General features: G+C 47.6%; 1 protein-coding gene across 1 annotated transcript in view; it reads left to right on the plus strand.

Annotated features, from left to right (window-relative positions):
* zc3h7b (zinc finger CCCH-type containing 7B) overlaps positions 1–15863 on the plus strand; it is a 47702-nt gene that overhangs the window by 23223 nt on the left and 8616 nt on the right. The window contains exons 12-18 of the mRNA XM_033013064.1: positions 781–940; positions 4058–4219; positions 6586–6791; positions 7621–7721; positions 10107–10288; positions 11260–11336; positions 14657–14790. Of these exons, the coding sequence (XP_032868955.1) occupies positions 781–940; positions 4058–4219; positions 6586–6791; positions 7621–7721; positions 10107–10288; positions 11260–11336; positions 14657–14790 (1022 nt within the window). The remainder of the gene's footprint in view (positions 1–780; positions 941–4057; positions 4220–6585; positions 6792–7620; positions 7722–10106; positions 10289–11259; positions 11337–14656; positions 14791–15863) is intronic.

Consider the following 15863-nt stretch of genomic DNA (forward strand, 5'->3'; position numbering starts at 1 on the left):
GTTCTCCCGAGTTTCCCCTGATTCGAACTCTGAGAATTACGGTAATAGCGCTCGTAGGTACCTGGGGCTCTCGTGGACATTTCTCAACATGTTGAAAAATCTTCACAAGTCTTCACGTTTCCCGAGTACCTGCCGTTAGCGTTACGAGCCGCTAAGAGCTCCGACGTACCCGCTACGTACATTCTACATGCTTACCACGAGCTTTATTTATTTTTTTTAAACTCGGGAGAGCTCTTGAATTACCTCGAACAGTGGGACAAGCCCTTTAACAAAGACATTCACCGTGCCCAGATGGTCAAAGTGAGAGTGCACACTGTGACCAGCCCCTGTCCCGTTCTCACCCGTCACCATTCTGCCTGCTCTCTAGCAAGAAGCAGTGGGTGGGAATCGGGGCTCTCACTGAATTTTGAAGATCAAGTGAAAAGTTCAAAAATCCAGATTAATAGATGAGGTGCATTTGTTTATTCGGTTATGGCATTATGAGCGTTTATTGTTCATCTCCAATTGCCCTCGAGAGTGGTTGCTGATCAGGTAGTTTCTTCAACATTGTGCTCCCACTGTGCTGTTGGGGGTTGTAATCTCCCTGCATTTAGACTCCGTGATGAAGGGATTCCTATCCCCAGCAACGACCTGGTAGAAGCTGCATTGCAGCTCGTGGTGGACAGGGCAGGACTGAGTTGGCAGCAGTAGTCCTCACACTCTGTACCAGCTGTCAGAGTAAGGAGGGTTGCAGGGGAAAGTGGGCCGAATCCTCACTGTCGCCGTCTCTTTCTGCACCAGGGTAAGCAAGCGAGCTGCCCGGCCACATCCAGCTTTCCCGCCGCCTTCCTTGGATTAGTGCAGAGAGGCAGCGAATCGACTCCGTCGCCGCTGACAAAAAATCCACTAAGCGACACACACGATCTGCGCCAGGCCTGTTCCAGCTGCTTTATTAAAACAGGTAAAGACAACTCTGCATCTTGACTCCTTGTGCTCAGCCATTGGGCTGGCTGCAGAATGCGCGGGGCTGAGTGAGTGCTTCCGTCCGTAGCTGTTGTGAGGTAGGAAAGAGCTGCAGATGCTGGTTTAAACTGCAGATAGACACGAAATGCTGGAGTAACCCAGCAGGACAGGCAGCATCTCTGGAGAGAAAGAATGGGTGACCTTTTGGGTCGAGGCCTGAAGAAGAAACATAGAAAATAGGCGCAGGAGAAGGCCATTCGGCCCTTCGAGCCAGCACCGCCATTCATTGTGATCATGGCTGATCGTCCCCTATCAATAACCCATGCCTGCCTTCTCCCCATATCCCTTGACTCCACTAGCCCCTAGAGCTCTATCTAACTCTCTCTTAAATCCATCCAGTGACTTGGCCTCCACTGCCCTCTGTGGCAGGGAATTCCATAAATTCACAACTCTCTGGGTGAAAAGTTTTTTCTCACCTCAGTCTTAAATGACCTCCCCTTTATTCTAAGACTGTGTGGCCCCTGGTTCTGGACTCGCCCAACATTGGGAACATTTTTCCTGCATCTAGCTTGTCCAGTCCTTTTATAATTTTATATGTTTCTATAAGACCCGCCCCCTCATCCTTCTAAACTCCAAGAAATCCCCTCATCCTTCTAAACAGCTAGAAGCTGGCATTTTTGAGGGCCCATTATTTCTCGAACACGAGGCCTCCCAGCTGTTATCGAGCAACTGGTTAGCACGCAACAAAAGCTTTTCACTGTACCTCGGTACACATTAAACTAATGTGATGATATTAAACTAAACTAAAGCCTATCTACGCTAATCCCATTTGCCTCTTTCTGGCCCATGTCCCTCTACACTTCCCTATCTAAGTAAAAAAGGACACAAAGTTGTGGAGTAACTCAGCAGGTCAAGCAGCATCTCTGGAGAACATGGACAGGTGACATTTCGGGTCAGGATCCTTCTTTAGACCAGTGGTTCTCAAATGGGGGTACGCGTACCCCTGGGGGTACGTGAAGGCACTCCAGGGGGTACGTGAGATTTTAAAATGTAGGCCTACATATATGTAGGCCTATATTTTTGAGCTGGTTAGGGGGTACTTGGCTGAAAAAATATTTCACAGGGGGTACATCACTGAAAAAAGGTTGAGAACCACTGCTTTAGACTATCACTGTTTGGTGGCATTGCATTGCATTTAACTTTGCATGGGTGACTGTTTTCTAGAGTTAGAGATGGGAAAAGTGAGTTGTTATGATTGTAGAGGAGGTGGTATCTCGTGTTTGCTCTGAAATAAGGTGACCGAGGTGCGGATTTCACTGAAGTTCTTCACACAACTGGTTTGCCAGTACAACAGGTAGAGGTTGACAAGTTTCCTCAGTATGGATCACTTCTTCTCTAATGTCCATTAATCATAGATAGCAACATCAGCTGTGAAATATCTAGGTGCCCATTAGGGAATGGAAGTGAATGTGAAAAATTGATGGCCTTGCGAGTAATTAGCTGGGTCATCTAATCAAAGGAAACTGCAGTGAGTTGCTTCTCGTGTTAAATCTCCATTGTAACCTGCTGTGAGTTTCGTACACTGTTATGTTGAACCCACTGGAACCCTGAGGGGCGATTGCTCACTTAAGTATGTTAATGCCTTGGAGCTTGGCACTGAATTCAACATTGTGCAGGAAGGGATGTTACACTCAGGCTCCCTGATGTAGAAGAGACCACATCAAGAGCACTGAAAGCATTAGATGTGGTTGGAAGTCTGTGCATTATCTCATCTGGAAGTGTTTAGTCGCTGAACGGAGACAGGGGAGGTGGTGTAGGGACAGTTATTGCTTCTCCTACAAATGCAGAGTAAAGTGCCCGGGGGAGGGGAAAGGACCAAGGGAACTAAGGATGTGTGGGAAGGAACTGCAGATGCTGGTTTACATCGAAGATAGACACAACATGCTGGAGTAACTCAGTGGGTCAGGCAGCATCTCTGCAGGAAAGGAATAGGTGGCGTTTCAAGTCGACAGTCTTCAGATTGAGAGTCGTGGGTAGAGGGAAACTAGAGCTATGAAAAGGTTCAGAATGAATCAGAACCGCCATCAATGACTAAGGAAAGGTGGAGCTCACAATGGCTGTGGTAGAGTTGATAATGACGGGATATATGGAGCTGTGGATGAGGCAATAACGAAAGGATTCAACAAGTTTTGATCGATGTTGTCATCGATGTCTAACCTTAACTCTCTGTTTTTCTCTCTCCGCCGTTGCTGCCTAAATTGCTGGGAATTTCCACCATTCTCTTTGTTGCAGGTTGCTCATTTATCTCGGTATCTTACATACCCTGCATTATAATTTTCCTTTCTCTCTGTATTCACATTCATGTCCCTATATGTACAGCTCCCCGAGGCAGACCAGCTGCAGTTAGGAAGCCGCCACCACCCTCTCTCGGCTAGCACCAACTTCATCCGTGTCCTTTAATGTCGCCTCTCTGCAGAGATTCCCCTTCTTCCCTCCACCACTCTCCCTCCTTTGTGAGTAACTCGGAAAAGTGGGACAGGCCCTTGGGGTTCAGGCCTGTAGGACTGAGATGAAGAGACGATTTTCATTTGACATTTTGTGAATCATTGAAGTTCTCAGCCCCAAATAGCTGCAGCTACTCAGTTCAGTGTTCAGATATTTAGATTACGAGATATCTAATGCCCCTGTCCCACTTAGGAAACCTGAACGGAAACCTCTGGAGACTTTGCGCCCCACCCAAGGTCTCCGTGCGGTTCCCGGAGGTTTTTGTCAGTCTTCCAACCTGCTTCCACTACCTGTAACCTCCGGCAATCACTTGCAACCTCCGGGAACCGCACGGAAACCTTGGGTGGGGCTCAAAGTCTCCAGAGGTTGCTGTTCAGGTTTCCTAAGTGGGACAGGGGCATTAAGTGTTTGGGAGATATGGGATCCTGCATGAAGCTAGAGTCGGTACGAGTGATTAGCCATGATATTAATTAATGATTGAGCGTGCTCTGCATGTTTTACGTAATTCCTAATGTTTTTAAAACCATTTGTTTGTTACTGGTTTCCCTCCCTTGGTCCATTGCATTAACTTTGGTCTAATTGCAGATTTTCTTTCCCCTTGTTGTTTTAGGAGCTAAAGCATTAGATTATAATTATAACCCCGACCTAGACCATAAATGTAAAAAAGATCTTCTTATTGGAAGGCTGAAGGAGCTAACAGACTCGCGATGGAAAAGACTCAGGCCCCGACCGACCCGGAATAATTACGGAGGGCCATACTACTTGTGTAAAGGTATGGATGTGTGAGTAATTCAATACCGCTCATAATGGAGACCTAACCTTGAAACACATCATGTGTATGCTGTATGTGTATGTGTATACATATGCTGATTCACATTTTAACTATTTAATTTCCCCCACATTCACGTGGATAATGAATGCAGGAGAAATTAAATAGTTAAAATGTGAATTCGCTTTCTGATGGAGTACTTCAACTTAAGATTGTTGTTCTTTAAGAGCAAGTAGGATCAATGTTCTGTTTTAAGTCAACGGATATAGAACGTAGAACAGTATAGTGTAGGAAGGAACTGCAGATGCTGGTGTAAACCAAAGATAGACACAATATGCTGGAGTAACTCAGCGGGACAGGCAGCATTTCTGGAGAGAAGGAATGGGTGACGTTTCGGGTCGAGACCCGAAACGTCATCCATTCCTTCTCTCCAGAGATGTTGCCTGTCCTGCTGAGATACTCCAGCATTTTGTAGCCCTATAGAACAGCACAGCACAGGCCTTTCAGCTCACGATATCTGTGCCAAACATGTTGCCAAATTAAACTAATAGCATGATCCATACCCTTCCTTTCCCTGTATATCCACGTGGCCATCTAGAAACCTTGAATACGCCACCATTGTATCTGCTGTCATAACAAGGTGGACTGAGTGACCGTAAAAGCTTCCTAAACACCACGAACGTCTCTGCTTCCACCCTTGGCAGCATGGTGGCGGCGCAACTCGTTGCAGCGGCTCCTACAGCCTGTCTGTCTTTTTTTTATTTTTGTCTAGTTAAATGTAGTGTTTGTGTTTTTTTAAGCTTGGTTTTAAATGTGTATATGTGGGGGGCGGGGGGAGGGGAGGGGGAAACCGTTTTAAATCTCTTCCCTGTTCGGGAGACCCGACCTTTTCCCTGTCGGGTCTCCGTTGTCGTTGGGGCCTAGCACCGTGGAGCGGCCTCCAACCTGAACGACCCGGGGGCTCGGGAGACTGCGGATCTGCGGACTACTCACCATCGTGGGGCTGGCCGGCCTCGGAACGTGGGGAGCGGTGGTGACTCGCTGCTGCGACTCGACTCCTGGGGCTCGGAGGCTCCAGCAACGCAGCCGCAGGTCCGGTGGACTGGGACATCGGGAGCTCGCGGGTCCGGGGGGAGAGAGAGACCGCTTCCCGGAGCTCCCGCAACGCGACTTCTCCAGCCCGTGTCGCGGGGTTGGAACGACCCGGACCGGGACCGTACATCACCTGGCGCGGCTTCATGGCCGTGGGACTCACCATCGCACGCTGGGGCTCCGACCTTGTACTTTCAGACCGGGAGCGGGGCCGTAAATCGCCCCGCGCGGCCTAAAATGGCCGTGGGACTTAGCATCACCCGCCTGGAGCTTGGACATCGGGAGAGAAATTGAGAGCAGGGGAGAGAAAAGACTTTGCCTTCCATCACAGTGGGTTCACTGTGATGGATGTTTGTGTGAACTTAATTGTGTGTATGTCTGTAGGACATTGTTTTTGTTTGTATGGCTGTGGAAACAAAATTTCGTTTGAGTCTCACTGGGGCTCAAATGACAATAAAATGTGTATTGTATTGTAATTTGGGACTCAGTCTGAAGAAGAATCTCGATCCGAAATGTCGCCTATTCGTTTTCTCCGGAGATGCTGCCTGACCCACTGAGTAACTCCAGTGTTTTGTGTCCACAGCAATTGAAGTCTTTTTTTCCATACGGATGCGTGACATTTGTGAGAGCTGTTAAGAATCAATATTTATGGGAGACTGGTGCTAAACTGTAGCAGTGAAGCTAAATGGCATTCTGTAGTGGGGCAGATTAGCAGTACCTTTAGTAAACTGCAGTTCTGACGAATGGTCACTTGGGAACATCTGCAGGGTTACAGAAGTTAGTCGCGTTTGGGAAAAGAGAGGGGTAAATTGAGGTTGGGGGAGCCCTGAACCAGGGGCCACTGTTTAAGAATAAGGAGTAAGCCATTTAGAACGGAGATGAGGAAACATCCAGAGAAGAGGAAGCATCCAGAGAACCGCCCTCCGAGGCAGAGAATTCCACAGACTCACCACTCTCACAGAGAGTGGTGAGTCTGTGGAATTCTCTGCCTCAGAGGGCGGTGGAGGCTGGTTCTCTGGATGCTTTCAAGAGAGAGCTAGATGGGGCTCTTAAAAATAGCGGAGTCGGGGGATATGGAGAGAGGGCAGGAACGGGGTACTGATTGGGGATGATCAGCCATGATCACATTGAATGCCTGTGCTGGCTCGATGGGCCAAATGGCCTACTCCTGCACCTATTGTCTACTGAGGGCAGGCAAGGAAAAAAGTTGCAGATTTATAGTGTAAACACATGTGATCAATTCAAAAAGGTGATGTTCTCAATTTGTTTCTTCACAGATATAGTGAGTAAGGGGGACTGCAAGTATGGGAATCAGTGTACATTTGCTTACTGTCAGGAGGAGATAGATGTCTGGACACTGGAGCGTAAAGGAGCAATAAACCGCGAGCTACTCTTCGACCCACTAGGGGGCGACACCAGATGCAGCCTCACCGTAGCTAAACTGCTGAAGGAACATCTTGGCCACTTTATGTATCTTTGTGAGGTGAGATATTGTAAAACACATGGAAGTCTTTTCACCCCAACTACACTTTAAATAACATAACACCTCCATTTTCCCCATTGTTGTTTTCAAACCACCCCATGGCTTAGGCATTCATGGCAACCCTCTCCCTACATGGCAATGTACATATTGTGTCAAAAACTCAAATACCAAACGTGGACAGTTTCTGGCCCAATCCGGTTTGCATTCCCTAAGCAATGCCTTTAGAACCTGCTGAAAGGTAATACTCCGAACATGTTCAAGAAGGAACTGCAGATGCTGGAAAATCGAAGGTAGACAAAAGTGCTGGAGAAACTCAGCGGGTGCAGCAGCATCTATGGAGCGAAGGAAATAGGCCGAAAAGAGTCTGAAGAAGGGTTTCGGCCCGAAACGCTGCCTATTTCCTTCGCTCCATAGATGCTGCCGCACCCGCTGAGTACCCTGCGGGTGGGGCGCAAATTCTCCAGAGGTTTCCGTTCAGGTTTCCTAAGTGGGACGGGGCATATAAGGGCCTGTTTCTACGCTGTATCTCTAAACTAAACTAAAGCCATTCTGGTGGCATGGAGATTAAGTCTTCATATCAGCGGCAACACTAAATAAAATCAGCCTGAAGAAGGATCCCCACTCGAAAAGTTACAGTGATGCCCACCTCAGTGTACGCTTCCTTTCCCCATTGATTACTTTTTCCCTCATTCCTCAATTCAGTGAAGCCAAATTTAAAGCCACCGTATCCTATACGTACTTCCCTTTTAAATGGGTTTATTATAAACTCCAAATGCATTCCCCCTCCCCTCTTTCAATCTCTGATGCTCATTTTCGCCTTCTGTTACAGGAATGTTTTGATAGCAAACCCAGGTTAATAAGCAAGAAGATTAAGGAGGATGCATCATTCTGTTCTAATCCAGAAATTGTGCACGATTTTGAAGAGAATAAGTGAGTATGCAAGATCTCAATGCAGAGGGAACTACCTGACCCGGGGTTTGGGGAAGGGACCAGACTGGACAGTTCCTGGATGAAATCCCGGATTGTGTTGAGTAAACTGGTAGTGGTCAGTCAGTAGCTGAAGGGCTACTAGTAATGGTAGCGACACAGTGACAAAGCTGGTAGAGCTGCTGCCTCACAGTGCCAGAGGTCCGGGATCAATCCTGAGTTTGAGTGCCGCGTGTGTGTGGAGTTTGCACGTTCTCCCTGCGACCATGTGGGTTTCCTCCGGCTGCTCCAGTTTCCTCGCAGATTTCACAGGCGTGTGTGTTTGTAGGTTAATTGGCCTTTGTAAAATTGCTCCTGGTGTGTAGAAACATCTGCGGTATCATCGAATTAGTGTGAACGGGTGATAGATGGAGGATGTGGATTTGGTGGGCCAAATGGCCTGTTTCCATGCTGTATCTCTAAACGAATGTAAACTTGCATCAATGCCCCATGGCATGATGCCAAGGACAATGATATGAATCAGCCAGACTTCCTGCTCCTTAGCACTCAGACTCTTCCTTGCTGAAAATTGTGGGAAAAGTCGGCATTGGATTGTGGCGCCAACTGCAGTATGGCTTGTTGATGCTCTCCATCCAAGTTAAACTGCACCCTGTAGCTATGTGGGCAGGATACACACAAAATGCTGGAGTAACTCAGTGGGACAGGCAGCATCTCTGGAGAGAAAGAATGGGTGTTGTTTTGGGTCGAGACCCTTCTTCAGACTGATGTCCGGGAAATGGGCGGGTCTGTCCAAAGCAAGCGTTGTCTGCGGAGGGCGCTCAGCATCGCCAAGGACTGCTCTCACCCCAACCATGGACTGTTTACCCTCCTCCCATCCGGGAGGCACTACAGGTCTCTCCGTTGCCGGACCAGCAGGTCCAGGAACAGCTTCTTCCCTGCGGCTGTTACACTACTCAACACTGTACCCCGGTGACTGCCAATAACCCCCCCCCCCCCCCCCAGACACTCCTCCCACAGGAAAAACACTATGTCTGTATACATGTAAATAGCTTTATTTATTGAAATCATATTCTATGTCGCTCTCCAGGGAGATGCTAACTGCATTTCGTTGTCTCTGTACTGTACACTGACAATGACAATTAAAGTTGAATCTGAATCTGACAGAGATAGAATGCTGTCGGTGAAAGTGAGACTGGTGGGGGAACTGGGATGGAGAGAAAGAGAGAGGAAAAGCAAGGGCTATTTTGAAGTTAGAGAAGTCAATGTTCATATCGCTGGGGTGTAAGCTGCCCAAGCGAAATACGCAGTGCTGTTCCTCTAATTTGCGCTGGGCCTCACTCTGACGATGGAGGAGGTCCAGGACAGAAAGGTCAGATTGGGAATGGGAGGGGGAGTTAAAGTGCTGAGCAACCGGGAGATCAGGTCACTTAAGGCGGACTGAGCGTAGGTGTTCGGCGAAACGATCGCCGAGCCTGCGCTTGGTCTCGCCGATGTACAGGAGTTGACACCTGGAACAACGGATACAGTAGATGAAGTTGAAGGAGGTACAAGGAAAGACTGTTGGGGTCCTTAGATGGAGTCGAGGGGGGGGGAAGGTAAAGAGACATCTCCTGCGGTTGCAAGGGAAAGTACCTTGGGAGGGGGTAGTTTGGGTGGGAAGGGATGAGTTGACCAGGGAGTTGCGGAGGGAACGGCCTCTGCGGAAAGCAGAAAGGGGTTGAGATGGGAAGATGTGGCCAGTGGTGGGATCCCATTGGAGGTGGCGAAAGTGGACAGGATGTTGGATCTTATCAAGCAGCGGAAAATTGACACTGTTGTGAAATGTTGCAGCCACTCCCTCTTCTCCCCTCTCCTAGCTGGCAAGTGGTGTAGAAGTGTGAAAACGCAAACCTCCAGATTCAGGGACAGTTTCTTCCAAGCTGTTATCAGGCAACTGAACCATCCTACCACAACTAGAGAACAGTCTAGAACTACTATCAAACTCATGTGTGACCCGAGGACTATCTTTGATCGGACTTTGTGTTTAAGAAGGAACTGCAGATGCTGGAAAATCGAAGGTACACAAAAATGCTGGAGAAACTGAAGGAGATAGGCAACGTTTCGGGTCTGAAGAAGGGTTTCGGCCCGAAACGTTGCCTATCTCCTTCGCTCCATAGATCCTGCTGCACCCGCTGAGTTTCTCCAGCATTTTTGTGTACCTTTGATCGGACTTTGCTGGCTTTACCTTGTACTAAACGTTATTCCCTTATCATGTATCTATACACTGTGAATGGCTCGACTGTAATAATGTGTTGTCTTTCTGCTGACTGGTTAGCACGCAACATAAGCTTTTCACTGTACCTCTGTACACATGGCAATTAACTAAACTAAACTAAACTAAACCCCCAGGTGCCTGGTCCACATGTTGCGTGCCACAACCGTTAAGTATTGCAAGATCCGCCAGTTCCAGGAGCACTGCCAGTTCGACGTGTGTCGGCATGAGGTGCGCTATGGGTGCCTGCGGGAGGACAGCTGTAACTTCGCCCACAGCCTCGTCGAGCTCAAGGTCTGGGTGATGCAACAAAGTTCAGGTACACCCGAGGAATTCCGCTGTGTGCTTTGTGCTCAACATTCCCACGTTAGATATGTAAACATGTCCACAGCAAGGTGAACCGACAGACCTAAAACTCTCTTTACACTGGCATCAGCCAATCTTCCCTGTCCCGCCTGCAACTGGTCCCAAACGCCGCAGCGAGACTCCTGACGGGCACCCGAAAAAGGGGCCACATCACCCCGATCCTGGCCTCTCTCCACTGGCTCCCTGTGCGGTTCCGTATACATTTCAAGACCCTCCTCAATGTCTACAAAGCCCTCAATGGGCTTGCCCCCTCCTACATAAAAAGTCTTCTCACCCACCACTCCACCTCCAGGTCCCTCAGATCGGCCGACTTGGGGCTGCTGAATATCCCGCGGTCTAGGCATAAGCTCAGGGGCGACCGTGCCTTTGCGGTTGCAGCTCCTAGACTGGAACAGCATCCCCCTTCCCATTAGAACTGCCCCCTCCATCGACTCCTTTAAGTCAAGACTAAAATCTTATCTATACTCCCAGGCCTTTCCTGACGTCCACTGAGTGAGGGCTATATGTATATATGTACGTAGTTTGTTTGTTTATACTATTCTTATAACAAATGTAAAGCACTTTGGCCAACGAGAGTTGTTTTTTAAATGTGCTATATAAATAAATGTGACTTGACTTGACTAAAAGATTGTCAGCACCACCGGAGGCTGGTTTAGTTTAGAGATGCAACGTGGAAATAGGCCCTTCGGCCCACAGAATCCCACACTGACTAGCCAGCACTCCATACACTAGCACCATCCCTGCACACAATTCTCATTTTATTTTAAATCTTTTCCCAAACCAACTAACCTACAAACCTTTGTAGTGTGGGAGGTGAAGGTGTCTGGAGTACAGTGGGCTTGCGTACTCCCAGCCTTGTCCACATGAAGCCTCATTGTTCCATGTTGCATTGTAGTGATCCTGTAATCCCCATTCATCTTGCAGGCATCACGCACAGTGAGATTGTAGAGGAGTCTACGAAGTATTGGCAGTGTGTGGAAGCAAGTGCAAACAAACTACAGGTACCTTGAGGTCACTTAAACCACTTAATAGCATGTGGTTATAAACTTATTCATTCGTTCGTCTGTTCATTTGTTTATAACTACAACAGCACCTTGCATTTATACAGTGCCTTTAAAGTCTAGAGGGCCTAGTTTTATGGTGAGAAGGGCAAAATTTAAAGGAGGAATGCATGGCAAGTTTACTCACACAGAAAGTGGTGGGTGCCTGACTGCGTAGCCAGGGATACTGGTTGAGGCAGAAACGAAAGAGACATTTATGAGGCGTTTAGATGGGCAAATGAAGATGGAAGAATATGGATCACGAGCAGGCAGGAGTAACTCGGCGGACATTATGTTCGGCACAGACATAGTTCCTGTTTCCTGCGCTCTACCATTCTACACATAGACACAAGATGCTGGGGTAACTCAGCGGGACAGGCCTTCTTTGGGGAGAAGGAATGGCTGACGTTTCAGGTCTAGACCCTTCTTTAGACTGAAGAAGCGTCTCGAGCAGATACGTCACCTAGCCATGTCCTCCAGAGATGCTGCCTGTTCCGCTGAGTTACTCCAACATTTTTCCTGTGTGTCCATCTTCGGTGTCAACCAGCATCTGCCGTTCCTTCCAACGCTGTACTAGTCTACGTTCTTTGTTTAACTTAGTAAAATGTCACTAAGCACTTTGCAAGAGTATTAAATAGCATTTGGCTCAAAGTGCCCTTGGATGAATTAGGATAGGTTGGTTTTAAAGAATCTGCTAAAGGAGGTGAGAAGATGGGAAGGTTCATGGAGGGAATTCTGGACTTGAGCGTTTGCACAGTTGAATGCACCAATAGTGCGCAGGTGTTAATGGAGCTGCACAAGAGGGCAGTGAGGAACTTTAGGTTGATTGTTGTCACGTTTATCCAGGTACAATGAAGTGCAGAATATAGTTTCAGCATTGTGGCACTCCGGTTCTATAGAGAGTCCAATGTCCACAATGGGGTAGAGGTGAATTGGGCAGTCCCCTAGCTTATAGAAACATAGAAAATAGGTGCAGGAGTAGGCCATTCGGCCCTTCGAGCCTGCACCGCCATTCAATATGATCATGGCTGATCATCCAACTCAGTATCCTGTACCTGCCTTCTCTCCATACCCCCTGATCCCTTTAGCCACAAGGGCCACATCTAACTCCCTCTTAAATATAGCCAATGAACTGGCCTCAACTACCTTCTGCGGGAGAGAATTCCACAGATTCACCACTCTGTGTGAAAAAAGTTTTCCTCATCTCGGTCCTAAAAGATTTCCCCTTTATCCTTAAACTGTGACCCCTTGTTCTGGAAGGACCATTCATAAGCCTGACATCATGGTCTCAAAATGATATTTTGGAATTCAGTAATAACACCAACTTGGACTTGGGTGGCACAGCAAACAACCAGAGTACTTATCATATAACCATATAACAATGACAGCACGGAAACAGGCCATCTCGGCCCTTCTAGTCCATGCCGAACACTGACTCTCACCTAGTCCCATCGACCTGCACTCAGACCATAACCCTCCATTCCTTTCCCGTCCATATACCTATCCAATTTATTTTTAAATGATAAAAACGAACCTGCCTTCATCACTTCCACTAGAAGCTCATTCCACACAGCTACCACTCTCTGAGTAAAGAAGTTCCCCCTCATGTTGCCCCTAAACCTTTGTCCCTTAATTCTCAAATCAAAGAGCTTTTATCGGGAGCTTTCTCAAACACTGTTAGACAGTGAGCCACAGAGGGATTTACTGGAGCCAATAACCATCAGCTGACAGAGGTGGGAGCATCTTAAAGGAAGTAAGAGTGGTAACAGACAAAGTTAGATGGAGTTCCAAAGCGAGTGCTTCCGATCAGCCGTGGAGTTAATTGCCCCAATATTGACAAACTGAAGAGACCGTAAAGAGAGATGAGCAGAAATCTCAGGGTTTGTTGGACTGAAGGTGATGGCAACAAGAGGGATGTATGAGTCCATGGAGTGATTGAAAATGAGGATGACTGTTTTAAAATGGAGTCATTGCTGATCTGGGAATCGCTGTTGTGTTGAAGAAGGAGCTGCAGATGCTGGAAAAACCGAAGGTAGACAAAAAAAGCTGGAGAAACTCAGCGGGTGAGGCAGCATCTATGGAGCGAAGGAATAGGCGACGTTTCAGGTCGAGACCCTTCTTCAGACCGATCGCTGTTGGACAGCATGGCTGGTGAATGGATGCAAAGAAACAAAGAACTGCAGCTGCTGGTTGATACCACAAAAGGACACAAAGTGCCGGAGGAACTCTGCCGAGTTCCTCCGGCACTTTGTGTCCTTTTGTGGTATCAACCAGCACCTGCAGTTCTTTGTTTCTACATGTCGCATCCATTTCCAGCATCTCTGGAGAACATGGCGGGTAGGTGACCAGCCTGAAGAAGGGTCTCGAGCCGAAAAGTCACCGATCCATGTTCTCCAGAGATGTTGCCTGACCTGCTCAGATACTCCAGCACTTTGTGCCCTTTAATGGATGAGACATCGCAGATGAGGACAGGACGGCAGATTTCTGGTGATTCCATGTTTCTGGGGAATGAGGAAAACCAGCCGGTAGAGTCACGTAGATATAATAAAGCTGTAAATGGGACTTTCGGCATCGGATAAATTATAGTTGGCTGGAGACTGAGGCCGTTACAGAAGCAAAGGGGAAATCAGCTGCCTAGTGCCCAGCTCCCAAAGTCAAAGGCCATTTTGTTGCCTCTTCACTTCATTGAAATGAAAACAGGGTCTTGGTTGTCCTTTATGGCTTTGAGATGGCTATCTGCTGACCCTCGACGGGCTGTATTTTGAGTGCGGACCATATCACCCCGATCCTGGCCTCTCTCCACTGGCTCCCTGTGCGGTTCCGTATACATTTCAAGACCCCCCTCTATGTCTACAAAGCCCTCAATGGGCTTGCCCCCTCCTACATTAAAAGTCTTCTCACCCACCACTCCACCTCCAGGTCCCTCAGATCGGCCGACTTGGGGCTGCTGAATATCCCGCGGTCTAGGCATAAGCTTAGGGGCGACCGTGCCTTTGCGGTTGCAGCTCCTAGACTGTGGAACAGCAGCATCCCCCTTCCCATCAGAACTGCCCCCTCCATCGACTCCTTTAAGTCTAGACTAAAATCTTATCTATACTCCCAAGCCTTTCCTGACGTCCACTGAGCGAGGGCTATATGTATATATGTATGTAGTTTGTTTGTTTATACTATTCTTATAACAAATGTAAAGCACTCTGGCCAACGAGAGTTGTTTTTTAAATGTGCTATATAAATAAATGTGACTTGACTTGACTGATGGTTCTGTGTTTTGCTTGCTTGAGGTATCATCTAAAGCTGGAAAAGCAAACTCGCTGGGCATGAAGATGAAGTTTGTCTGCGGCCAGTGCTGGAGGAATGGGCAGGTGGTTGAGCCAGACAAGAGCCTCAAGTACTGCAATGCCAAAATACGCCATGGGTCAGTTCACTTCCTTTCACTTCGATATTTTTCAAAGAATAGGGGGGGTTAGGCCCAGAATGTGAGGCACAGCTACTAAATGATGCACAAGATGGGAGAAGTTGGGGGATAGATAGTTATGGCAAATACTGGTGCGGTCAGAGTGGGAATCTCTGGCTGGTTCTCTGATATTAAGATGTTATGTTGGCAATTGTTCTCCCACCATGTTCCTCTTATTCCCTTTCACTTATCCGACTGGCGTCTTGCAGCCTGGCTTGTCCACCCCTCTGTTGGAAGTGTTAATGTGCTAGGATTCTGACACCAGCCACCCTCTAGTTCCTTGGCCAAGTAGCCTTGCTTTTCACAGTGGAGCCTGGGTGTTAAGTTTGCAGTCTATTCAGCTCTCTATTGCAGCAGGTACACTCATTAATTAACAGCTCATGCTCCGATCTCCACAAACACTCCACAGTGATCAGAGCTCCTCCTGACACATCATTGTTGTGATCAGTTTTATGACCTGCGCATGCAGAGAGACGGGCACTGCAGACGCTCAGCAGGTCATGCAGCATCTCAGGAGGATGTGGGTAGGCAACGTTTTGGGTTGGGACCCTTCTTCAGATTGATGGTAGGAAGGGGGGAAAAAGATGGAAGAGATTGAATATGGGTCACCGATCAACTGGAATAACTCAGTGATTCTCAACCTGGGGCCAAATTCATGGCAAATTTCAGGGGGGGCACAGAGAATTTTGGGGATTTAGGGGGCCACCTGCTCAATGAAGGGGGCCACAGAACTACCACCCTGTTGCCTCCTAAATTTCAGTTCTAATAAATTTAAATCTATGTAGTTGACATATATTTTTAATGTATGATTATAAATGGTTGTTTTATTGAACCCACAAAATATTTTTGATGTTTGTGGAATAGAATAAAAGAGAATATATGTGCAATTAATAGACACTGATATTTCTATGGAAGGTATTATAATATTGAAGTACTTTTTTTCCGCTAATAATGTCGGGGGGGGGGCCACAGAAAAATTAAAAGATCCCAAGGGGGCCATGAGCTAAAAAAGGTTGGGAACCACTGTTCTAACT

The sequence above is a fragment of the Amblyraja radiata genome, chromosome 38 (genome assembly GCF_010909765.2).
Source record: "Amblyraja radiata isolate CabotCenter1 chromosome 38, sAmbRad1.1.pri, whole genome shotgun sequence".
NCBI lineage: Eukaryota > Metazoa > Chordata > Chondrichthyes > Rajiformes > Rajidae > Amblyraja > Amblyraja radiata.